Source organism: Lutra lutra, chromosome 4, assembly GCF_902655055.1.
Source record: "Lutra lutra chromosome 4, mLutLut1.2, whole genome shotgun sequence".
Classification (NCBI taxonomy): domain Eukaryota; kingdom Metazoa; phylum Chordata; class Mammalia; order Carnivora; family Mustelidae; genus Lutra; species Lutra lutra.
The window spans coordinates 45,976,897-46,004,206 of record NC_062281.1 but is presented as its reverse complement, the minus strand read 5'-3'; the positions used below and the strand labels follow the sequence as shown (position 1 = coordinate 46,004,206).

At 40.7% G+C, this 27,310-nt stretch overlaps 1 protein-coding gene across 1 annotated transcript in view; it reads left to right on the top strand.

The window, feature by feature from the left end:
* The first annotated feature begins 4,388 nt into the window (after window positions 1-4,388).
* Window positions 4,389-27,310, top strand: part of NECAB1 (N-terminal EF-hand calcium binding protein 1) — a 206,340-nt gene continuing 183,418 nt past the window's right edge. Inside the window, exons 1-2 of the mRNA XM_047728083.1 lie at window positions 4,389-4,787; window positions 12,187-12,211. Coding sequence (XP_047584039.1) covers window positions 4,689-4,787; window positions 12,187-12,211 — 124 coding nt within the window. The 5' untranslated portion in view covers window positions 4,389-4,688. The remainder of the gene's footprint in view (window positions 4,788-12,186; window positions 12,212-27,310) is intronic.

Genomic DNA, 27,310 nt, shown 5'->3' with positions numbered 1-27,310 from the left:
TCTCTGACAAATCGTGATCTGTCCCTTTTCCCAGGACCATCTTCCCTCCTTCGAAGAGCAGCCTGGCCCCCAATCGGGATCCCCACCATGGGAACATGTCCCTAAATAAGGAAGGTTTGGATCTTAGGCTGCCAAAGCAATGAAAATGTCCACTAAACTGACTGAAAGGGTTCTGAATCATTGCTCCAGAGAATAACCTTCTGTAGAATTTTAAAAATATAACTAAGATCGATTCTTGGCTGTCTGAAGTGGTTTAGATAACAGTTCCTCCGTGAACCAGAGATGGATTGAAATATAATATGTTCCCGCCCAGCTATCATCTCCTGAAATGCTAGAAATACCTTCGTGTCAATGTCTTATCATAAGAAGCCCGAGAGCTGGAATCTAGAATTACAATTCTTTTTTCCCCCCCCAGGATCTTGCTACAAAGAATTTGGTAAGGAGATGCATTTCCTCCCCCAAGTCGGCTGTCTCTATTTGTAACTGATACTACATACAGCAGGGAAGCATCTGTGTTTCAGAAAAATGATGTGTGAAAACAGTTTTCAAAAATGCACGTTTTCTACATTAAAAAAAAAACTAAAAATATGTTTGGTTACCACTTTGTAGAGCCTATTGAATTTGGCTGTGAATGGGAATCTAATTGCCATCCGTTTCCATTGGAGCCTTCTATGAACATGACATTTCCATTAAAAAGAGAAGTCAGCTATAGCTTTATGGTTTATGCTGAAATCATAAAAAAAATTAAGGACTAGTTGGTTGTTTAATAATTTATATTTCTTCTCTATGGCCCATTAGAGGAAATAAGCAATACCACAGGTACAGAAAATACCATTCATGTTGGCGAAGGTAGGAGTAACATTCGAACTGAAGTGTTACAAATAGTTTCCTGGGTTTGAATGATGACTACTGATTATTCTCCCATTTTTCATCTATAACCGGAGAAGACCTTCTTTGTCACTTGTTCTTGTTACTGAGGGACAGTCACCACAGCATTACCACTTGCAGGGCTGAATTTAAGGGCTGAGGGACCCACAGTCTGGGTTAGAGGGGCCAGATTTAAACCTCACTTGAGGGTGCCTGGGTGGCTCAGTGGGTTAAGCCTCTGCCTTCGGCTCAGGTCATGATCTCAGGGTCCTGGGATTGAGCCCCGCATCGGGCTCTCTGCTCAGTGGGGAGCCTGCTTCCCCTTCTCTCTCTGCCTGCCTCTCTTTCTACTTGTGATCTCTGTCTGTCAAATAAATAAAAATGTTAAAAAAAAAATAAACGTCACTTGATGCAGAAGTATCTGTTCATTGCTCTATGCACGGCAGGAACAAAGAATATCATATTTTCCTTAACTTGCAAGCTGGATGTCTGTAAGTGGCATCCCTTCTCCTCCTCTTTCTAGCTTTCCCTGTTCAGTAATTTGAAGACCAGTACCCATTTGTTGAGTTGGACAGTCTGTTTTTAATGATTTTGTTTTTTCCTTTGACGAGCCCTTGGCCAAGGGAAGGCACTATTCCAGCAATGCACATAATAAGATTTATGGTTAATAAGGTAAAAGCAGACAACGATGCCAGATTACTATTTCTCAAGCACTGCTCCAATTAACATATGTGCTGATGAATTTAATGTTCTAATTAAATCCAGAGTTCTAACCCCTGGACTTCAAGAGTCTTCACTTAATGGCCTCTGCCGATCTTCTGATGTTTCATTCTACTATTTCCCTAAATGCACAGTATAGACCAGCTCAATGGTTTTCAATCCAGGCTGCACATCAAAATCACATGGGGAGATTTTTTAAAAAATGCTGATGCCCAGGGCTCTACTGCATGCTAGTTTAATATGAATCTGGGGTGACGCACAGGCACCAATTTGGTTTTTCTAGGTTTTTGGAGTTTTTAAAAGCTTCTTATTCTGGTCATCTATTGTTGCAAAACAAAGCACTCAAGACTTATTTGTATAAAATAGAGAGCATTTCCGAATACTCCCAAATTCTGTGGGTCACAAATTCAGAAGGAACACAGCACTGATGGTGTGTTTCTGCTCTATGATGTTGGGGTCTTGGCTCAAAAACCACAATGGCTAGGCGTGTCTCAAATAGCTAGGTGCTGGAATCATCTAGAAGTTTCTTTATTCACTTTTTCATGGCTTAGACTGGGATGCCTCAAAGGCTAAGCTCAGCTGGTATTGTTACCCAGCCTGTCTACATGTGCTTCCCCATATAGCCTCCTCGAAGCACATGGTGGCTCAATGTAGTCAAATTGCCCCCAGAAAGCCCAGGAACAAATATTCCCATGAAAAAGGCGGAATTGTGGAGCCTTTTACATATCTAGCCTCAGGTGGCACATAGCATCACTTCTGTTGCATTTTATTCATCAAACAGTCAGGATCCTTCAGGGGAGGGGACCCTCTTCTCTATAGGAAGAAAGAATGTCAATGAATTTGTGGCCACATTTTTTTTAAAAGATTTTATTTTTTTATTTGGCAGAGAGATCACAAGTAGGCAGAGAGGCAGGCAGGGAGAGAGGAAGGAGCAGGCCCCCCCGCTAAGGAGAGAGCCCGATGCGGGGCTCCATCCCAGGACCCTGAGATCAGGACCTGAGCCAAAGGGAGAGGCTTTCACCCACTGAGCCACCCAGGTGCCCCTTATGGCCACATTTTAAAGTTGCCATACATCCTTGGTAAGTCCATTCAGAGCCAGAGTTGAGAACAACTGGATTGATGTCCTGCAAACACTGACCTGCAGAGCAGGACTGGGATGCACATAAAATGAATGAGGCAGCTAGGGTCAAAATTGAAGAAGGCAGTCACTCTCAGAATCATGCAAATGCAGGGGAACATCTCATTACATGTGGTGCCCAGGGGCTTTCCTGGCCTCATCCTGGGCATGGTCCTGCTACAGAGCACCTGTATAGGAATTATGAGTGGGAGCAGGATTTAGATTCCTGAGTCTCCTACTTTCATATTCTGATTCAATAAGCCTGGAGTAGAGACTGGGATTCTGTATCTTTTAAAAGAATCCCAGTGGACTGATTACAGATTCCATGTGTTTTCCTGGTACCATGCCTTTGTTCAGGCTGTTCCCTCTACCTTGAATGTCTTCTATTTCTGTCACCTATGGAGTATCTACCAATGTTTAAGATCCATTTCAAATACTACCCCTTTTATCAAGCAAAGGAACCAACAGTTAAAGTATAAAACCATACCTCCTAAGAAACCCATAGTCCTTTATATATGACTTAAGACACATTTTGTCCTATATTATTTGTGGACGTATCTTCTAGAAAGAACATATTCCGTTTCTTAGGAGGCCACAAAATGGAGATCTGGATCCACCCCATCAATTCTCATAGGTAGGGTCCTGTTAAGACAAGATGCGATTGTCTTTGACTCATCTTGCTCCCAGATTGTTCAACCTCTTAACCCACACAGCAACTGGCCTACGCCTTGCCCATTTTAGATGTCCAATAAAGAGTGGATATTATCCTTTTCTGATGAAAGGAGAGATTCCCATTTTTGCAGGGTTTATAGAAGCCTCCAAATATTGAATAATTATCCTAGTTTAAATGCTTAAGCATAGACAGGGATTGCATTCTTTTTCTTTTTTTTTTCAAGATTTTATTTATTTATTTGACAGAGAGATCACAAGCAGGCAGAGAGGCAGGCAGAGAGAGAGGAGGAAGCAGGCTCCCTGCTGAGCAGAGAGCCCGATGCGGGGCTCGATCCCAGGACTCTGAGATCATGACCTGAGCCAAAGGCAGCGGCTTAACCCACTGAGCCACCCAGGCGCCCAGGGATTGCATTCTTTACTGTGACTTCTATTTTGGAAAATTTCTGCTTGAACTTTACCTGATAATCATTTCCATATACTAAAGGTTTGTTTGTTTCTTTTCCTCACTCTGTGCAGAGTCCATAGCACTCACTACCTTTGTAGGTGGTTAGTCCACATTTAAGCCTCGGAAGACTTTTAGGTAAGCACCATCTTTGTGATCATTATACTGACGAAGAAAACTGGGGCTTAAAGATTTAACAACCTCCTAGATCAGAAGATAACAGAGGAACTGAGGCAGGTTTGAAACCCAGGGCTCCAAGATTCCAAAACTTAATGATTTAATGCCTACGCCAATCCAGACCCCTACTAATTGTGGTGGCTGTTAGACCCACCCACTTTGTGGAGGGTGGGGCAGACAGGTCCGCATGGACGAAAAGCAAAGTTGGCAAAATCAGTTCGAATCTCTCTTAACTCGAATGGTTTCCCCCGTGGGGGTAGGCTCGGGGGCGCCTTGACTTCGCGCCTTGGCTCTCAGGACACACACCCTCGCGTCGGTACCGGTCTGGGTCTGCCACCTCCCGGCTGGGGGCGTGAGGGTTGGGCGGGGGCTCCGGGGTCGTCTCGGGCGGCGGCCAATGTCAGTGCGGGGGTCAGACTCCGCTCCCCGCGAGGGGCGCAGCGGTTGCTAAGTGCTGGTAGGAGACGGATCCCGCGCCAGCAGCCAGGGGAAGGGGGAGGCGCGAGCGAGAGCGCGTGGGAGCGCGGAGGCCAGAGCCGGGAGGGGGAGCGAGCGGAGAGAGACGCCGGGGAGGCGCGCGGGAGCGAACGCCCGCCCGGGAGCCGGAGCCCCGCAGCACTGCGGCCGCGCCCTTGCCCGAGACTGTGCGGCCGCCCAGTCCCGCTCCGCCCGCCGCCGCCAGGGCTCGGAAGGATGGAGGACTCCCGGGAGACGTCGCCGTCCTCCAACAACTCCTCGGAAGAGCTCAGCTCTGCCCTGCAGCTGTCCAAGGGCATGTCGATCTTCCTCGACGTAAGTCCAGGGCGCAGGAGTTGGGTCGTTGGTCCCCCTGCATCTTTCCTTTTCCCCGGGAGGAGGGCGGTGGGTCCAGGCGCTGCTCAGCAGCTGATCAGCTGTTTTGTCCCCAGAACGCCAGCGAGAACTACCACCTACCCTGCTTCCCCAACCCCCTGTAAACGCATTGAGCAAATGCGGGAGAAATGACTCTCATTCAACTTGTAGAAAGGGTTGCACCGCACCTGCAGCTCGGGGCTTAACAACCCTGAATGAACGGCAGAAGTTAAATTTTCCAACGACGTGAGTTTCATTGGGGACTCGATGTGTAACTACAACGGTCTCCATTCAGCTGAAGAGAGCATTTTAAAGGGGACTAATGGCAGGAGGGAACATTAACTCAACTCCTTTCTGATGTGCCTTGTTTGCAGCCCCTGTCTCCCTGAAGCTCAAAGGCGATGGGGGAAACAGAGATTGTGATGCCACGCCACCCTCCCCAAGCCCCACAGAGAACAATTACTTTGCAAACACACTTGTTTTCCTGTTTTACACCTCCTTCATGATGATACTTTTTTCATTGCCACCTCCTGTTTCCCCCCTTTTTCTCTCCTGTTACTCTCCTTCCCTATACCTCTCCAAGTTTCAATTACCATTCATCAATTCTACCTTTTGACTGTTCTTCCTTTGGGCCTCTCCCCCACCCCTCCTTTCGGGATTGAGTCCCTTCCTTATTTTCTGAGATGGTGATGGTTCCTTCTCATTCTTGGTTTTCTTTTTTCCATTTTTCTGCCCTCACGCTGCGGTTTTTACTTTTACAGCAGTTTTGTTTCTTATTTATTTCTCAATTTTTGCTTTACTGTCCCTTTCTGCATTTTCTGGTCATTTATTTATTTATTTCACCTTGTTGCCCAGCTCTTTTCTCTGCTGTTAGGATTCACGGTTTTCCTGTCTCTCAGCTCCTGCTCCCTCTGCCCCTCAATTGTCACATTTATGCTGTCCCCTGGAGGTAGTTGCTGGCTCAGTGGGGACAATTCTGGCCCCTTCTCATTTAAGTGCGAGAGAAAATTGGCAAAAGGTATTGGGGAGTGCTTGCGTGTTCTTTCCTCTACCCTTCCCTGGGATCATATCTTATGAAAATCCAGCTATATATAAAATTAAAGTACATTTATTTGTGGAGAGATGAAAATGTGAGGGAATCAGTTTAGCAGCATCATAATGGTGAAGCAGATGTCATGAAGATAAGGGGGATGGGGTGAGGAGCCCTCCCAAGTTTATTTTGAATGGATTAGCTAGGATTTTTTTAATTGGGAGAGAAAACCGTATTAATAGTTATATCTGGTCTAAGGCAAATGTTGTAGGTAAGGCTCAGCTGTGTCTTCTGGCAGCTTCCTCCCCTCATTACCATGCAGTTCTAGTTGGAGATCCAGGCTTTCCTGGCAGGCCATCTTCCCACTGAAACAATCTGATTCCCATTCCGGGCCAAAAAGCCCTTGAGGAAACCTTGCTGGGAGAAGGGGGCACACAGCACCCCTGAGAAAGGACTCTTCAGGGTCCCAGTAACTCATGTCTGTTATGAGGTCAATGGCTAAGCTCCCGGAAAGTTGATTCAGAGAAGGCAAGAGAGCCCTCCATTCATTCTGGCCTGATCTTCACTCGTCCCCCAAGGATATCAAGTGCTCCTCTGTGACTTTCTTAAAGCAGTGAACAAATCCTGGTGATACTGTAGAGATGGAAGGATTGAACTGTATAAATGAAGGTCATCCTCTTTGACATACACACTAATCTTGGCCCAACTGTTCAAGCTGCTATTCAAAAAGAAAAAAAAGAAAAACGAGGAAATTAAAATCTTATTTATTATTGTATCTACACGATTGGTCTCAAGCTCTGTAAATAAATAGCATCAGGTCCCCGTCCTGAAGGAACATGTACTCTATGAATAGGATACCCTTACCCTCTTCTATCTATTTCTAGATTTTAAAAATAAAAATATAAAACTGATTTCACATGAGAGGTGTTGACATGCTTGTTTGCCAGTACAATGTTAGTGTCTATAAAAGAAAAAACCTGCCACTGGATTTTATGTCGAATAGGAAAGATTTTGTTTACACTTTTCTTTGAGATATTTTGTGAAAAATCTACCACTCTGGTGAAATATATGACATGAAAAAGGATTTACTTGGGGATTTTTGAATTATTCATTTCTGGATCATATTGCTTTTAGCAAAAATAAAATGTGAACTATAAATACATAATTTATTTGATTTGTTTTAATATATTCTAGTAGCAGTGCTAAAAAAGATTGCTTTTTGAATTCCATTCAGATTATAATAAGAAAATAGATATCCCCTATTCCAAAAAGGAAGAGGAATGAAACCCATTAGGGCTTTCTGCATCACACAGACTAATTTCCAAATTTGAGGAAAACTTTGATTTCCAGTGCTTGTATTCCAATGCTGCTGTAATAATCAGTCCTCTGAGAAATGATCTGAACTGCTTTTGAGGATACTGTTGATGACATGACTAGGCATGTCCAGCTGGTAAGAAAGAAACCATAGATAAGAAATCAGGGAAAGACTTACCGTAACTATTGGCTTTTGCTTGATTTTCCTTATGTCCAAATGAGCAACAGTGATGACTATGGTACTTAATTCTAGAGGTTGTTGTATTAAGTGAGAGTTCATAGGATAAGAAAACTTAGAAGAAAAGGGAAATGTGCTATATAAATTGGAACTATTATTGCTACATCAGTGTTCCCTTTTGAATGCCTAAGTAGCAGTAGCCAAATCCACAAATTAATACAGACACTGTTCCATTATGAATCTGGTGTATATTATTTTCTGTCTTGAAAAATGACAGAATGATATCTCCGTTCATCATCAATACTCTTGAATGCCTCCTGGGGGGCTTAGAACACTCAGTGTCAGTAGCAAAGCAAGGGCATGCACTCCAGCCCACCTGCCGCCGGCAGGAGAGGGACTGCACTGGGTTTCCTTTGCAGCAATGTGCAAAGTCCAGGACCAAGACGGTTTTTTTCCGTCTTAATACCTGCACCTTCTCCTTTCCCAGGTTAGTTCATCTCAGATAACAAAGAATAAACTTTAGAATCCTAGTCTGTATAGCATGTGGCCCCTCTCCTGAATCTTTACATTCATCAGCTCTGCTCCTGTGCAACGGGAGAAAAACCAAGCACGAAAAATGTGAAGTTGGTTACAACGTCACCACTTGATGCCACTGTCTTCTCTCAAACAGTTTTGGTTTTTAGCTGGAAGGGCAGTGGCCCTTCCTCATTTGACTAGAGGCAGAAGTGGCGCCTGGGAGGTTCTGAAGGCAAGAGATGATTTTACTGTTTGTCTTCTCTTCCTTCCCCCAACCAAGTATGCACGCCCATGAACCCTGAACAAAAGGCACAGTGCCCGGATGGTCAGGGACTTGGTGAAAACAAGAGACAACTTTGCTTGGCAAAGATACTGAATTCTGAAGGTCTGAACATATGCATGTATACTCATCTGTAGAAGACATGAGATGGACGGGCACTGTCAGGGCAGAAACCATTTTCCAGGGGTGCCTGGGTGGCTCAGTTGGTTCAGCAACTACCTTTAGCTCAGGTCATGATCCTGGAGTCCTGGGATCGAGTCCTGCATTGGGTCCCTGCTCAGTGGGGAGTCTGCATCTCCCTCTGACCCTACGCCTTCTCATGCTCTCTCTCTCTCTCAAATAAATAAAATCTTAAAAAAGAAAAAAAAAAAGGAACAAAAGAAACCATTTTCCAGGTATAATGGTTCTGTGACCGAAGTCTGTTAGAGCCACATACCTCCTATCTTGCCTAGCATGCACTAGATAATTTGAGTGAGATTGTTCCGTTGGGAGAATGGCAGGTAACCCTCTCATCGTCTACCCTAATTGGCCAGGCAGATACCACTCCTAATTTTAAGAATCTGCAGAAATAAGAGAAACTTGTTTTTAATGTTATAATACATGTAGAACTGCTCACACAAGGCCTATTCTAGGCAAGATTAAGAAGATAAAAATGTATGCGCATACCTTTTCTCCATTCCTCATTTAGTGCCCACTCCCCTGCATCCTTTTCATGGCAACTAGCAGAGTGGTAGCAAAACTGCCTCCTGGAGGTCAAGGTCTGCTCTCTATGGTTTACCTAGCAGGTCTTCCCTTCTGGAAGCCACTCCGTGTTCTGGATGAGTGCCAACTACCCTGCCCTCTATCCCCATTTCTCAGGAGGCTGACTGGCACATCTCATTACTTAATTTTAACCTGGTACAGAGTAGGGAGCACTTAGCAAATATTAGTTCAGTAAATAGTGACTGTCAGTTTTTTAGGCCTCCGAGATAACATTTGCCTTTTAACACCTGCCTTCAATAACTTCAGATGAGAAATGAGGAATTTCAATGAAGACCATCAAAGAATAGCTTTGGGGGTAAAGGATGCTATTTGATAAATCTTAAATTGTTGCAAAAACACAGCAAAACCTGTGCATTTGAGTTTTAATGGTGACCATAATATTTATATCTATTTACGATCTATCCTGTGGTGCTAATTGGTAAGATGACTATGAAGGCATAATGTGATGAGCTCAGTTTTCATCTGCAGTACATTTTTTATTAGTCTGTGGGCTCAGAGGCAAAGTTTGCAGCAGGAACAGTCCTGTTCATATTTAACTACAAAGAACTGTCTACTGTCTTAATTAATTAATTAATCTACTGTCTTAATTAATAAAGAAAGCTACTGTCTTAATTTCATTGCTAGGAGGCTGGATACTATTTAAGGCAGTTGGAAGTCAGGGGTCCGAGTCTCTGGTGTATGGTTATTCCTCTTCTTGTTACTCATAAGGACCCAAAAGACCTTGAAATAGAATCTTAGGGCATATTAAAGGTAAGAATTAGGCTGTGTTTTATGTCTCCCTTTCAGCTGGGGCTTCATAGTTTCAAAGGAGAGGGGGAAGCTGGGAATGGTAGATGAATTCCCAAAACCCCCACTGGAAATTACCTCTGTGGACTAAAAAGAATTTGTGTCTCATTCTCCTCTAAACATAGAAGCTCTTATGACTGAAAGTTTTCTAACAATAACTAAATAAATTTAGTTGATAAAGGGGCACCAACTTATGCACACAAGTCAGGATGATACATATCTTTTGTTGGAAATTTCTCATTGGTGAGATTTTTATTAATCATATTCATATCTTATAATAAACACATTATAATAATGATTAGATTTAAGCATACTTCATCTTTGTAAAGTCAACAGAAGGAAAAAGAATAATGTTTGTATAGTAGAGAGCCGTAAAACTTTGGGAGTAAAAACTATTGCTCATGTTTCAAGCTGCCCACCAAGAAGTGATGACCTAAATTTAAGAGTAGCTCTGGTTACTTAACATAACCGTACATTGCTCAGAAAAATGATCCTCAAATATCCCTTTCATGTGATTCAAGGTTATCTTTCCAATATGATAAAGGGACATTTTCTTTGGTACTATATATAACATAGCTGTGTGTTGTATTTTCCAGATTTTTTTTTTTTTTTCTGTCCATCTATACTGTCAGCTAGGGCTAACTTGATTGTTGTTAACAGAAAGAAAAATAACCCAAACTATCTTAAGATTTAAAACAATAATTTATTGACTCCTGCAATAAAAAGTGGAGATCATCTTTTCAGGATGGCTTGACCAGAAGCTCAGAGAGTGTCACTGGGATCCACTTCCTTCAGTCTCCTGATGGACACTGGTTTCTTGATGGCTGGTTCCATTCAGGTTATATGTTGTATTGGTTTCCTATGGCTGCCGTAAGTGTCCTGCGCAGGGGGTGCCTTCCACAACCAGATGTGTTCTGTCAGTTCTGGGGGCTACATGGGTGCCATCAAGGTAGGGCCTCACTCCCTTGAAAGGCTGCTGGGGAGAATCTGCTTGATGCCTGTCTCTTAGCTTCTCACAGTGGCCAGTCCTTCACGTTCCTTGGCTTGTAGCAGCATCACACTGATATCTGCCTCCATTATCATATGGTCTCCTCTGTCTTTTCTTCTCTGAATCTCACTTCCTTATAAAGTCACCAGTCTTTGGATGTAGGGCCCACCCCAATCTGGTAATCATATCTTAATTTGGTTACATCAGCAAAGACTATTTTTCAACAAGGTCACCTTCACGGTTACTAGGGGTTAGGACTTCCATGTTTGTTTTGAGGCAACGCGGTTCAACCCATAATGGATATAATAACAGAAGGGAGGACAGCAGCTTCTTACCTGTATCTTCTCAGGTGCAGAGTCATCCCCAAGAAAATGTGTCTGTCTTGATAATTAAAGGAAAGCCATGACCTTCCTGTGCTTCTGCCTGAGGAGTCACTGTGGCCAGAGCGATATGACACCTTGTTTGCCAGGTCCGAGTGCTCTGTCCAGTCCTTGAGCTCGTGGGCCAAGAGGAGAGAAAAGACTCGTTGCCCAGAAAAACATTTTGAACTCATTATCCAAGATAGCTGATGGCCAAGCAGGTCTTAGCCACCAAAGATAATACAATTAATGCAGAGAAGTAAAGTAAGATTTAATGTAGGTGCATGAGCTCTATCCATAATTTCTTATTTTTTGTTCCTATTTATTCCCAGTTTATTGAGCTATGACTGACTTACATTAAATTGCACATATTTAAAGTGAAAATTTGATGAGTTTTTACATATGTATATGCCTATGAGACCATTACCATAATCGAGATAATAAATATATTTACCACTCCAAAAAGTTTTCTTGTGTCTTTTTATAATGCCCTCCCTGCTCATTTGTATGCAACCCCTTAATCTTTCTGTCACTGTAGATTTGTTTGCATTTTCTAGAATTTCATATAAATGGAATCTATAGCAGGTACTTTTTTTGTATCTAGATTTTTACTCAACATCATTACTTAGCAGTCTATCCAAGTTATTGTGTGTATCAAAAGCCCATTCCTCTTTATTGCCCAGTAGTATTCACTGTATGGATGTGCCACAGGTTTTTTGTCCATTCACTTGTTCAAAGACATTTAGGTTGTTTTCAGTTTCTCACTATTATAAGGAAATATCTCAATTTTGAAACCTTTATTTAAAATTGGAATTTCCATGGGACGCCTGGGTGGTTCAGTCTTTTGAGCATTTTCCTTTGGCTCAGGTCATGACCCCAAGGTCCTGGGATTGAGTCCCACAGAGGCTTTGCTCAGGGGAGAGACTACTTCTCCTTGTGCCTGCTGCTTCCTCAGCCTGTGTATACTCTGTCTCTCTGTCTCTAGCTCTCCCTCTCTCTCCCTCTGACAAATAAATAAATAAATAAGTAAATAAATAAATAAATATTGGAATTTCTTTTATTTACTTATGGGCAAATTATGTGTGAGTATAATGTTCACTGCAAATGTAAAAAAATGGTAATAAAAGTTTTCTCTTTTCTCTTTCAGATACTGAGGAGAGCAGATAAAAATGGTAAGACCAAAAATCTGCAGTTTCTACTTATTGATCTCTTACCTTTTACATCACCTTCTAAAGAATACTGTGGAAGAGAGAGGACAGCCCAAGAAATTGATACATAAAATGTCAGCCTCTGGTACTAATAAGGGTTTTAGGCATGTTTATGGCTCCAGATATTCATGAGAAGTTGAAAGAGGTACTTAGGTTTGACAGGAAGATGGAATTTATGCCTTTGAAGTGAGCAGCTGTCATAACTCCAGCTTTTCCTTTTTATGCTTTAATATTAAAGTAATAACAGCTTCTATTCATTGAGTGTCTACTGTGTGCCAGGCACTGGGCCAAGTGCTTTGGGTTATTTCTTAGGGTTAATAAGATAGAGATCTGAGGCTGGAACCCTGGGTCTGTGTGGCACCAAAGTCTAGGCTGTCCACGCTGAATTTCACGGTGGCCTTGGGGGCTGCTGTTGCACTTGAAGGTGGCTACCTGGAAGCATGTGTTGCCATACTTACCTTCACTCCATGGTTCTCAGCCATTGCTCTCGCATTTGAAGTGTATGTCGCAGGACTGATCATCTATAGAGACAGAGAAGTAAGAGAAACTAGAAGAAAAAAATTATTCTGTCAGAGGCATTACAATTTCAATGATGCCTGCACAAAGTCCAATTATAAGCTGTCATAAGCAATATCTTTTGACTCTTACCCAGTACAAATTGTGTTCCATAGATACTGAAGCAGAGAGTGTATTTTGCTGCTATAGTACAAGTACACCATAGAGCTATAGTCTTGACAGGACTTTCTTGACAAATTTAGGAGACACTTCTTTCCTTTTCTTGAAATCAGATTGCTTATCTGTGGGGAAGGATTACAGGCAGAGTCCAGATCTGACACTTTTAAAAACATGTTTTGTGGTCTATGAGCCCTTAAGCAGCCAGATCAAGAAAATCTTGATTGGCACTATATAGCTTTTCCCACAACAGAAAATATATAACTCCAAGGAGCAAAAAACACTGGCCCAAATGCTGGTAATATTTAACTGTGCCTGTCCTTCAGAGTGTTTTCTCAAACCGTGTTACAGGGGTTAATATATTATCAATTCAAGAGAGTTTTCTTTTTTTCACCAAAATCACTTGACCAATTTTTAAGACAGATGTAATAATGCTATCATTTTGTCTCCTTGTCCTACTTGTTGACCTTGTGCCTGACATCCAAACCCAGTGATGCCCAAAACATGACTGAATAGTCCATTTGGCTCCATGCTACCTGCCTCGGATTTCAGCAGCCATTTCTAGTTCAGGGATGCCTTTTCTCTCTCTTTACCGAAGCTCCTAGTTTTCTCAGGCTATGCCTTCCTTTCCTAGAACCCCAAAGTGTGATTGAGGGTCATTATTACCTTTGTGTATTATCTTACTCTTCTCGCCATCAAAACTTGCTTCTTTTGGTGACCTACTATCATAATCCATAGTCCTAATAAAAAGCACCTGAAAAACCAAATTCATGATTTACTGCAGTTTATGATAACCTCATATGTTAAAAAGAATGGTCCCTTGGACTAGGAACCCTGTGTGGGCCTATTCCATCCCAAGTTTTTTTTAACCTGCCTCCTTCCTGCATATGATACCTCTTGTCTCCTCATTCTGTGTCCTAATGCCTGTTCTTTTTTTTTTTTTTTTTAAGATTTTATTTATTTATTTGTCAGAGAGAGAGCGCGCGCAAGCACAGGCAGAGGCAGAGGGAGAAGCAGGCTCCCCACAGAACAAGGAGCCTGATGTGGGACTTGATCCCAGGACGCTGGGAACATGACCTGAGCCGAAGGCAGCGGCTTAACCAACTGAGCCACCCAGGCGTCCCCTAATGCCTGTTCTTAATGTGCCGTCAAAGCCACCTGCCTTTCTGCCCTTATCTTCATGGTGTATCCTCTTCTGCATCTCTCTGGAGCACTAGGGATTCTCAGAGCGTCACTCCATCTGTCACAGCTCTGTGGTGTCCTTGCTTGGACTGCCACCTGCTCTACCTTCCACTGTTAGCCAGCTTGAGAACTCCTGTGTACTGCTTGTGTCCTGCTCAAAATGTACCATGTCTGAATAGCCTTCCCCATCTCCCCTTGTAGGGCCCCGCCCTCTGTCTGGGCTCTCTGCACTGTGGCTGGTACTGATTATTATTTCCTTTTGTGAGGACCACGGTTGTTTACTGGCGATTCTACTTCCTGAAGCCAAGGGCAAGGAACTTGTCGTACTTGGCAAGGAACTTGTTGTAGGGAGGGATACTATGTCCAGTCAGTATAGGGCTCAATGGATGTTCCCTTAATGAATTAACAATGGTTAGTGACATTTTCCTCCATGACCCGTCTCCTTTCCATCTATCTAGTCTTTCCCTGCCTTTCATGCTGCTTTACTCTTCTCCCTCATTCTCAGTGTAAAGTGAGGGGAGGGCAGAGATAGGCATGTCTGGGTTTAAATTCCAGCTATGCACCTAGTAGCTCTGTGACTTTGGCTAAGTAACAAACTCTTCTCCCTCAGCTCTCTCATCTACAGAATAGAAATCATAGCATCTATGTATGTCATGGGGTTATTATGAATAATCAATGACATAACAGATGTAAAGTCCCCAGGGAAGTGCATGGTGCATAGTAGCAACTTACACCTGCTTGTTGTGGGGTTGTGATGCCTTGGCTATTGGAAACACTTGGTGACATTCCAGTCATTTCTGTTTCAGTGTTTAGTGGGAAAAAGACTATTTACCATACATGCAGAATTGAAAAAAGGAAAAGGTATAGTGGATAATCTAATGTAAATGAGAAGATACTAGCATAAAAAAAAAAAAACCATCTTTCTGAACCATGTGTTCATTCCATTCTGTATTTGCAAATAAACAGCTGTTACATTTACGTGTCTCTGGATAACAGACCCTCGCGTGACAGAATCCCTTATGGATGGCATAATTGGTGATGGAGTAACAGCGGGAATAAGGGGTCATAAGCAGTATGATACTTAGCTTACCAGAGTGTAGATTTAGCTTCTGGGATCTATCTGACATGAGAGGAGCTGCAGGAGACGTGGGTGGGGAAAAAAAGTACATCATAGCAATCACCTACAATAATGGGTCTTAGATTCATTTGGTTTTGGTTGTTTTTCTAAAATCATAGGCTAGGATCCTAGACATAAAGACAGACCTCAGAACAGGATAGATTAGAAGAGTGCTTTGATCTAAAGAGCCCAGAAGTAAGCCTAAAAATGCAAAACTCCTGAGAAAGCTTATATACATGCAGGTAGAATGAAAGTGGAAATGATACATGGGTATTTGTAAAATTTGCAAAAAAAAAATTAATTTTACAAAAAGGCAAAATGAAAAGGCTCATAGTAATTAATAACACCGTTGACTGCTTTTGCCAATGTGGCCTTGCTAAGATCTGCTGTCATTCTTTTTTTTTTTTTTTCTTAAGATTTTATTTATTTATTAGAGGGAGAGAAAAGGCATGAGAGAGAACAGGGGCAGAAGGAGAGGGAGAAGCAGACTCCTCGCTGAGCGGGATCCTGATGAAATGAGGGGCTGGATCCCAGGATCCTGAGGTCATGACCTGAGCTGAAGGCAGACACTTAACCAACTAAGCCACTCAGGCTCCCCACTCTGCTGTCATTCTTGACCAGCAAATAGGTAGGCTGTATGGGTGGCTCTTTTAATCCCAATCAATGACTGATCTCTGTAAGAACTGATCATAGTTCTTCTCAGTGGCTTTTTAATCTATTCCAGCAGCCTGTACATTATAAAATCTATGAGGACAGAGGATGTGCTTATTTCGCATAACACCAGGCCCACCATGGTGATCAACATGCCTGTCGGGAAAGACAATTATCATGTTTTTACTCATAGGAGGAATATAAGAAACAGGGCAGGGACCTTAGGGGAAGGGAGGGAAAACTGAATGGGAAGTCATCAGAGAGGGAAAAAAACTATGAGAGACTCAACTCTAGAAAACAAACTAAGGGTTGCTGGAGGGGTGATGGGTGAGGGATAGGGTAACAGGCTGATGGATGTTAGGGAGGGCACGTGATGTGATGAGCCCTGAGTGTTATAGGTAACTGATGAATTATTGGACACTACATCTGAAACTAATGATATACTATAAATTGGCTAATGGAATTTAAATTTAAAAAATGCCTATCACAACATTGGTGTTCAATAAATACTTGGAAATCCACTTGTACGAGGTGCATGACCAACAGTCTGATACTGAGAACTGAAGAAGAAACACAGTGTTACAGGTCAGTTAATCAAACTAAGCCTTGTTGTAATTTATTTGTTGTTTATTAATTAATAGTATTAGCTAAAAACCTAAAGTTTCCATTGAAAACAGTGTTAGAACTAATGAATAAATTCAGTAAAGTTTCAGTGTACAAAAGCAATATACAAAAATCTGCTGCATTTTTATATACTGACAATGAGCTATCAGAAAAAGAAATTGGGAAAACAATCTTATTTACAGTTGCATCAAAAAAGAATGAAACACTAGAAATAAATTTCACCAACATGATGAAAAACTTGTACAGACATTAATGAAAGACATTAATGAGAGATATTGAAAAAGATATAAATGGAAAGAGAGTCTGTTGCTAGTGGAATAGAAGACTTAATACTGTTAAAATGTTATATTACCCCAAGCAATCTAGAGATTCATTGTATTCCCTTTTAGCAGAATTTTGGTGGCATTTTTCAGAAATAGAAAAAATAATCTTAAAATTGGAACAAACTACATCTGGCATTAAAAATACTAATACAGGGGCTCCTGGGTGGCTCAGTTGGTTAAACGTCTGACTCTTGATGTGGGCTCAGGTCATGACTTCAGGGCTGTGAGATTGAGCCCTGTGTTGGGCTCTGCACTCAGCACAGAGTCTTCTTGGGTTTTTCTCTTTCCTCTCCCTCTCCCCCAACTCTCTCTCTCTCAAATAAATAAATAAAATCTTTAAAAAATAAAACTAAAAACACGAATGTAAGAACGGTTGATGTTGAATCTGTGTTTGGGAATATTTTGAAGACTTCATTGGATCATTATATAACCTGTGCTAATAGATGAAGTGAGAATTGGTCAGAGCCAATTCTGACTCTGTGGTTGCCCAAGGTTTGGTTTATTCGATTAACATGTATAAATATGACCTCAGGTAGAGGCATGAAACACAGGTTTGGTAGTTGGGAGTATTTTCCCTGAAGACAGGAAAACTTTCAGAGTACCCCCCAGAGGTCTGTATTTCCTTCATCTTGGTCACAAGGCCGTCCTTTGACGTGAGCTACTTGGTCCAACATCACCAGCCCCACACAGGATGCCATAGCCTCGTTGGTCTTTTTATTGGGGGATCCTAGCCCGAGATGAGGATTAAAAGACTAAAAACTGGGCTCTGGAAATCAGGATTATTGGCATAAGGCTGATTTTTATTTCATAATTCCTCACTATTTTCTCAAAATGTTTTGGGAACATTTGTCTAACTGAGCATCAAGTAACTGGTTTCCGAGCGGTAGGGGTCCCATGCAGCACTGTACTCGTGTTTATTCTCGGGCGTATGCAAGCGTGCACACACTTCAGCTACACACCTACTGGCTTGAAAGTCAATGCGAAGTCTATTAAGAGCTATTTGTTGAAAAAAAATCTCGTGCCCTAACAATGACCCTGGAAGAAGTGGCTCATCAAGCATTAGGGTGCGTGGGAGCCCGTGAGTGCAAGTTCTGACTGGAATAATTTTTTTTTAACAAAATAAGGACAAACAAATTTTCTATTTCCACAGAATGTTTTTTTTTTTTTCTAAAATATAAAGCAGTTTCATTCTCATAAATGTGTTGCTTTTCTGCCAAAAGCAGAAAACTGTGAAAATTCTTATCTTTACATCACTGGGCTAATCAGCTGTCCTAGAAACAGAGAATTTCTGTTCGAGTTACTGAGCCAGTGACACAAATGCCATGGGCAGCAGCCCAAGGCTCAGAAGTCCGAGCCCGCTCTGATAGCAGATCCTGCTGTTTATAGAGCAAACTGTCTACCTGAAACGGGACCTCTACTGTAAGTGCCGTCTGTGATCTGGATTTATAGGTTAGCAGCCCAGCGTTCTTTCCCTTTCTGTTCTACAGTGAGTCATCTCCTCTTCTCCATCTAGATGTGGGAAGCATATGGCACTGTGGTTAAGCTAGGCTTTGCAGTCAGATGTCCTGAGTTCAGATCCCAGTTCCTCTCTTTCTCCATGATCTGAGCAAGTGACTTGACTTCCTCATCTGTGAAATGGGAATAAAAACAATGCCTCTCAAAAACAAAACAAAGCAAAATGAAAGCAATGCCTCTCTCCCAGGCTTGTTGAATGATTAAAAGATATAACACAGATTTTCTTGGAAAGGTGTCTGGTCCTTAAGAAGCTACATCAGCTTTACCTATTTTCTTTCTTTCTTTCTTTTTTTTAAGATTTTATTTATTTATTTGACAGAGAAAGACAAAGGGAGAGAGGGAACACCAGCAGGGGCGTGGGAGAGGGAGAAGCAGGCCTCCCGCTAAGCAGGGGAGCCCCATGCGGGTCCTGGGATCATGACCTGAGCTGAAGGCAGACGCTTAATGACTGGGCCACCCAGGCTCCCCCAGCATTACCTGTTTTCATTTTTTAAAAAGATTTATTTATTTATTTGAGATAGATAAAGTGAGAGTGTGTGCGTGTGCAGGAGAGGCAGAGAGAGGGGGAGAAAATCTCAAGCTGAGCCTCCTCCCAACATGGAGCTTGATCTCAGAAACCTAAGATCACGCCCCACGCCAAAACCAAGAGTCAGACACTTAACTGACTACACCACCCAGGTGCTCCCGCCTTTCTCATTTTTTATCCTGATGCTTATTCTTATTTGGTGGGACCATTGATCACATCGTCACACCCACTCTCCCACTGAATGGTAATGGGATAATACCATTATCCCAATTTTATCAATAAGTAACCTGAGACATAGATAACTTGTTTAAGGTCATGGAACAAGTAAATACAATTTATATCCAGCTTCCCTTCTAACATAAAAGCCCTAGTATTTAGCTCAGGACGCTTCGAGTATTGTGGCTCACTTCTGTAGTGGGATTACGCTGTGGAAGTGTAGAATTATCGGTCTTTCCACAGGCTGAGCTGTTCCCCTGGCAGTGCCCAGATGTTCTGCCCATGAGGACCTTGCTGAACCCTCAGAGCTGCCCTAGTGCTTGCCCAATCTTTGCTGTGGTCATTCAGCTTTTCCTATTGTTTGCAAACCAATAACCCTAATATAATTTCTCTGATGTGCTTGGACTTGGCCCTATATGCCTAAGTCACCCTTTGGGTTTTTTACTCCAACCCTGAAACTAAGGAAATTGAATTCATTTTTATTCATGGTTTTTAAATAAAATAATTAGAGAAATGGGAAAAACTGAAATGTATGTCATACCTTCAGTATCTAAGGTTCTCCTTAATATCAAACCTGTTGCAATGCTGGATTTTGTTGGCTGTGTCTTCATGATGTCAAAATGACCAGTGGGTCAGTATATTCCTTTAAAAGTAGAAATATTTTGACTTTTTTTTCCCAACTGGTCATTATTTGTACTGTTTTTTAAATGTTTTATTAGGGCTAATGAGAACTATGCACAGAAATGATAGTATAAGGTTTGGAATTAGAAATCTTAAATTCTAGTCTCCACTCTCCTACTCTTCTTCCATCTCTCTCTCTTCCATTCATTCATTTATGACCAGGCAATGTGCCTATTTGCCAGACACTTTGTTAGGCACTGGAGATACTAAATAAATAAGGCTAAATTAAAGTCAGCACAGTATGCACGCACACACACACACACACACACACACACACACACACACTACAAGGAATGGAATGAACTTCAGTTAAATTTATGTTCAAATTCTAGAGGGGAGATAAACATGAATTACATAATAATTATACCTTAATAAATGCTGTGATATAAATCAATACTAGATTCTATATTGGAATAATCTTTCTGTAGTGTCAATCTGATACTGTCCCTTCTCTGTTCAAAATTCTTTATTTGTTACCTGTTTGTTGCAGGATAAAATCCAGAAACTACTGAGTGTGGTGTCCCCTGCCCAGCCTCCCCCCCTCCATTATATCTAAAGCCTCTGACTCCCCCAGCCCTCAGAAAGCCCCAGCTTTCTCTGCTGGGAATGACCTTCATCCTTCTGCTTTCAGCCCAAGTGTATCTCTCCCGGGAAGCCCCCTCTGAGTTTGGTTTGGCCAAGAATGGCTTAAGAGTCAGGGGTTGAGGGATGCCTGGGTGGCTCAGTTGGTTAAGAGTCAGGGGTTGATATGCAAACTAGTTCTGCCATGTGCAAACTGTTTAACTTTGGGTAGGTTCTTAAAGATCCATGTTTGGCTTAAAGGGCTGTTGTGATGATTCAATGAAATAACACAGAGTACCATACACACGACAAATATACACTCAGTAAACATTAATTTCTTTGCCTGACTACCCACCTATAGTTTCTATAGTTTCATAGCATTTTGTATATAATACCATTTATCAGGTTGTACTGAATAGTTTGTGGGTATGTTTCCCTACCCCCTATTAGACTGTAAGCCTTTTGAAGGCCAGGAACTATATACCTTTGTATACCTAGTGATGAGTATGATCCTTGATTTATTGTTAGTATTTCGTAAACATTACTGAATTGCTATGGGACCATAAAGGAAGGGAGTCTAATTCTGCCCCCGGGTGCTAAGTAAGCCTCTCTTGAGCTCTAATTCATCTGAGTAGGTATAGGTTAGATGGGGGACAGGTAATTGCAGGTAAAAGAAAAGGCAAGAACAAAGCCACACAACTTGAACAATTACATAGGAGTTAGTTTCTGAACACAATTTCTTGATTTATAAAAATGTATACTGAATACCTACCATGCTCATATCTGAAGCCACACTCTTAACCCAGCTGCCTGCTTGTTCAGTAGTGTTTCCCAAGTCAGGAAATGGTAGCACTATTCAGCAGGGGTTCCGACCAAAAGCTTCAGAGGCATCCATGATTCTGCTCCTTCTTGAATAACTCCGTGTCTACTCCATTAGTAGTCCCTGTTGGCTCCTTTGTTAAAATGTCTTCAAAATCAAATCACTTCTCACTACTTCCGAATCTCTACCTGAGTTAAAGCCTCCATACTCTGGTACCTGGACAGCAAAACCCTCCAGATTAGAGCTATGGACAGCTTCAGTAAATCCATGGCAAAGGTAATAGAGATAAGAAACTGACTTTTATATTTTTGAATGTATTATCAGCAAAGACTTGGTAATTAATTGAAAATGTTTAAGAGAAAGGAAGGTATTTAATGGTATCCTGTACTTACGGGTTGGGGCAGGAGGGTCAGATTCCTAGTTTTTGGCTTGGGTAAACTGGGTGGGTAATGAGATTATTACTTATGATGAGAATATCTTACATATTAAAGGTTATTTTTTATAACATTGGGGTCACTTTTTGTTGGGAGAGCTTACTTACATATATCTGTTGCTGTTAACAAGAAGCATTGTCTTTTTCCTTAGTACATCACTGAGGCTTCTATGACCGTGAGAAAATAGGTCCAGTCTCAAAAGAAAATATTACAGTAATTACTGTAAATCACCTGACCCAAGGATTACTCTATGACAGATGCTCTGCTGGGCATAATTTTATTTAATCCCTGTAACAATCTTATGAAGAAGATAATACCATTATCCCAATTTTATCAATAAGTAACCTGAGACATAGATAATTTGTTTAAGGTCATGGAACAAGTAAATACAATTTATATCCAGCTTCCCTTCTAACATAAAAGCCCTAATATTTAGCTCAGGACGCTTCGAGTATTGTGGCTCACCTCTGTAGTGGGGTTACGCTGTGGAAGTGTAGAAATATCAGTCTTTCCACATGCATAATGCTGAGTGATTCAATGTTCTTTAAATATAAAAGACAAAAAAAAATAGATGGAATTACTATGGTGACGATCCTGTTTGTAGGTGACTGAGTTTAACAGAGATTTGGAACCAAAAAGGACGACCTTTCATCTTCGCTCTACCCTGTGTTGTTTCATCCACTCATTCATTCATTTGCCTAATATTTTACGAGTGCTCTTTACATGCTGGACACTGCTAGGTGGTGGAAATACAGAGATTAAAAAAAACAAACTTTAGTATGCGTTCACCAGGGTGTGCACTTGGACAAATTAATGAGCCTCTCTCAACCTGTTTCCTCATTTTTTTAAAAAGATTTTATTTATTTGAGAGAGAGAGAGAGAGAATGAGAGAGAGAGAGGTCAGCGGGAGAAACGGATTCCCCAGCGAGCAGAAAGCCCGATGTGGGACTCCATCCCGGGACTCCAGGATCATGACCTGAACCGAAGGCAGTCGCTTAACCAACTGAGCCACCCAGGCACCGTTTCTTCATTTTTAAAGTAAATAATAATAATAATAGTAGTAATAATAATAAAATTTAATGAGCAGCATTATTATGAATGTACAAGGTAAATATATGTGAAGTCCCAAGGATTTTGTTTAGTATGTTGTAAGTATTCAAAACCCATCAGTTCCCTTCTACCTTCACTAATTTCATATAGGTCCTAAAGATATGATTTCTTTACTTGTGAATTAATTATGAAAGCAGATCAAAAGCTGTGAACTTTTATAAGGACAAAAGCTTTATGGTACTAGGACAAATTATCTATCTGTGTAATGAAAATAGCTTCTTTTTGATGTTTGCATGTAGATTTGGAGAATACTGGTCAATCACCTCTAAATAATTTGGTACTTGAGGTAGGGAAGAGATATTGAATAATGTTGTCCTTTGGGACTTAGCAACTTATTGATTAAAAAAAAACTCATGAACAGGGGCACCTGGAGGGCTCAGTTAAGAGTCTCCCTTTGGCTCAGATCATGATCCCGGGATCCTGGGATAGAGCCCACTTTGGGCTTCCTACTCAGTGGGAAGCCTTTTTCTCCCTCTCCCTCTGCGGCTTCCTTGTTTGTGGTCGCTCACTCTCTCTCTGTCAAATAAATAAATACAATCTTTTAAAAAAGTCATACACAGAGAAAATTAAATAACAATGTCATCAACAATGCAAGTACTATCACTAAGCCAAATGAATGCTAAATATACTAATGTATGAGTTCAGAGGAAGAGTTCTTTGGGCCTGGGTTCACCTAGGTAAGCTTACAGACTAATTGTCCTCAAATAAATCTCTGAAGTGAGTAAAAATTAAGACAGCTAGAAAAAAAGAAAGATGGTTATCATCGGGACCAATTCAGTTCAAAGCCCAAAACCCAATTCAGATCATAAAATAGAGTGTTTGTTGGCTCTTGTAACTGAAATGCCCAGTGGTATAGAGGCACAGTTTCTTGTAGGTGTTCAGGGATCATTCTCTTTCCCTGTCTCCTTCCCCCTCTCTCCATCTCAATTTGGGTTTTCCTCTAGTTGGTTTTACTTTCAGGTTAGCTTTCTCACCAGGAGAGACAAGACAACTCCTGGAATGCATCCTACCAGTTCAACAAATCAGAATAAAGAGAGAATACCTCTTCTAGAATAATTGTAGCTAAAAGCTCAAGATTTTCTCTGATTGATCAACTAGAGTCATATACCCAATCTTGAAGCAATAACTAAGAGATGAAATGAGCTGATTTTTCCAGGCTTGGATTACATACACACACCCCCAGAGTAGTGTGAGCCGCATAAAGCCCCAACTAAAATAGAGAGAGAGAGAGACAGAGATGAACCTGTACATCTGTACAGAGATATATCTGTGTGAAAACATTTAATTTTTCATTTTGCAGTAAAATTTTCCTACAAATGGGGTATTCCTTACATTGCTGATTTTGAATACACTTTCAATGACTAAATGTTCCTCCAACAATCTTTCTTTCATCTGTCATTCTACAAAAGGCTGAGTATATGGTCATGGGTGGAGGGGGTGGTTTGTTGCCTTTCTCCCAGTCTTACCTAAAATATTATTGTTAATCCTTTATGAAAGTGAGATTAAACAGATATCTCTATAAAATTTAATTTAATTTAAATTCAATTAATTAACATATAGTGTATTATTAGTTTCAGAGGAAGAGTTCAGTGATTATCAGTCTTATGTAACACCCAGTGCTCATTACATCATGTGCCCTCCTTAATACTCAGGTACTTTATGCCCCCACCCCCACCCCAGGCAACCCTCAGTTTGTTTCCTATGGTTAAGAGTTTCTTGAGGTTTGTCTTCGTCTTTGGTTTTGTCTTGCTTTATTTTTCCCTTCATTCCTTTATGCTCCTCGGTTTTGTTTCTAAAATTCCACGTAAGAGTTAAATCATATAATTGTTTTTCTCTGATTGACTTATTTAGCTTAGCATAATACCCTCTAGTTCCATCCACATCGGTGCAGATGGCAAGATTGCATTTTTTTTTGATGGCTGATAATCTTTCATTGTGTGTGTGTGTGTGTGTGTGTGTGTGTGTGTATACACATAGATAAAGAAGATGTGATATATATCTTATATATATATATATATAAGATATATATCACATCTTCTTTATCCATTCTAAACAGGTACCTATTTTTTTTTTTACTAAATTAAAAAGCACACTTTCTAGCCATGAAAAATTAATGTATACTCATTACTTCAAGATGAAGACAGTGTTTTCATATTTCCAACAGAATTCCAAATGACAAAATTATTCTGATATAAGAAATAGGCTTTCCTGGTAAGGAACCTAAATATTTGGTATCAAGTCAGTGAAGAGCCAAAGGTTTGACTGAATTATTCAATTTTCTACCTGAGTTTTGGGCACTTTGCAAATTTTAAACTGATGTCAGTTTTAATGACCTGATTCCAAAAATATGTCCCAAGAGATGGGCTTTCAGGGACCACATCAGAATTACTTAATCTTATTGGGATTCAGTTTTCTTCTGTTCCTGGAAAGAAAAGTAAGAATATATAACTATTTCATGATATTATTGTGATGAGTATAGTCAATAAAATTCAGAGTAAAAATGCTTGGAAAAATAATAGGTCAACATATTTTTACTTTTATGAGCACCAGTACATAAAACATTTCATTCTCTCAGATAGTCTACAGATAAACGTGAGAGACAGGGTAGCTTGTCTGGGGTTAAGAAAATGAATTAATTGGGGCTCCTGGGTGGTACAGTGGGTTAAGCCTCTGCGTTTGGCTCGGGTCATGATCTCAGGGTCCTGGGATCGAGCCCCGCATGGGGCTCTCTGCTCAGCAGGGAGTCTGCTTCCCCCCTTTCTCTCTGCCTGCCTCTCTGCCTACTTGTGATATCTCTCTCTCTCTGTCAAATAAATAAATGAAATATTAAAAAAAAGAAATGAATTAATTGAGTTGATTGTTGAGTTTAATATGTTAGATTTCAAGATTTATATGAATAAACATAAATGACTTTACCATGTTGATAACATAGCAAAGCAGTTTTTCATATATTGTTTATATATATATGTATATGGAATTACATATAAATTTCATATTCTATTATATATACTTTAAAATTTTTATTTTAGAACATTTTTATATTATGGAAAAACTGAAGCTACTGTAGAGAATTCCATATACCTAACATTCAGTTTCCCTTATTATTAACATTTTACATTAGTGTAGTACTTGGGTTACGATTAATGAGCCAATATTGATACATTTTTAAGCTAAGTCCACACTTTATTAAGATTTTTTTAGTTTTTACCAAATGTCCCTTTTCGGTTTCTGGATCCCAGCCAGGATAGCACATTACATTTAGTAATCCTATCTCCTTAGGCTCGGTTTCTCAGACTGTCTTTGTTTTTGATGATCTTGACTGTTTTAAGGAGTATTAGTCTGGTGTATTATAGAATGTCCCTCAATTGGGATTTGTTTGTGCTTTTTCTCATGAGTAGGCTGAGGTTATGTGTTTGGGGGAGGAAGATCACAGAGGTAAAGTACCATCATATCATATCAAAGATTTATACTGTCAACATGATTTATGACTATTGGTGTTGGCCTCCATCTCCTGGATCAGGTAGTGTCTGTCAGGTTTCTCCACTGCAAAGTTTTCTCATTCTTCCCCTTTCCGTAACTGGACTCTCTGGAAAGAAGTTACTCTGGGCAGTCCGCCCTAAAGGAGTGGGAAGTTATGTTCCACAATTCATGTGCATGAATTACTTATAATTCCTCTGCAGGGGAGATTTGTCTGTTTTCTCATTTATGGATGTATTTATTTATAACACTATGGACACCTGGATATTTATTCTATCATTAATCCAGTACTACTCAATATATTTTATTGTTCAAATTGTCACACTTCGGCTATTTGGAGCTCTTTCAGTAGACCTGTGTGCCTTTGACTTACTCTCATAATTGTGAGTTTTTTAGTAATTCCTTTATTCTCTGGCCCTTCAGATGCTGGAGACTCATCTTTTATAATCCTGTCCCAGTATGAGAATCAGTCACTTTGTCCAAGGATCCTTGATATCTGTTGTTACTAGAGAATGATATGAGAAACAAAGATGGGGGTGGTGGATGTGCTCGTTGTTACTGGTGTGTCATTATTGCTTCTAAGCTCTTTGGCTGGTGGAGCAAGGAAATATATATGTGTATAGTAACCCAAGTGTATGCATATTTCTGCTAATGTTTCTGCATGTACTCATATATATCTATATTAAGTTAAACATGAGGTCATGGTCATATCTCCAACTTTAAACCATAACTACATAGATTATTCTAGTCTCCTCCCTTTGCTTTATCAGTAACCTATCACTCCCAACAGTGAGACACTTGCTCCCCAAGTCAGTTACTGATTTACATAACTGTTCAATCTCAGTGTGCATGTGTAGTACTTTGGCATTTTACTTATGCGCCCATGGAAAACAACTTTATCAACTCTATCAACTACAGTATAATGCTTCTGTACGGCTTATCTTGCCTTTATATAGATGCCATTCATTTCCAAAGTTACTTAGGTCAACACTGTTTTCCCTCACTATCTTCAGTGAGATGTTTCATATGTTTCTAATACATTTAAATTATTTGTCACATTCTCCATCCATCCTGGAATCCCCTGAACTCCTAAATGATTTTTTAGGAATTTACACACATTAAAATTTGTTCTTGTGTTTAAAGTTCTGTGGGTT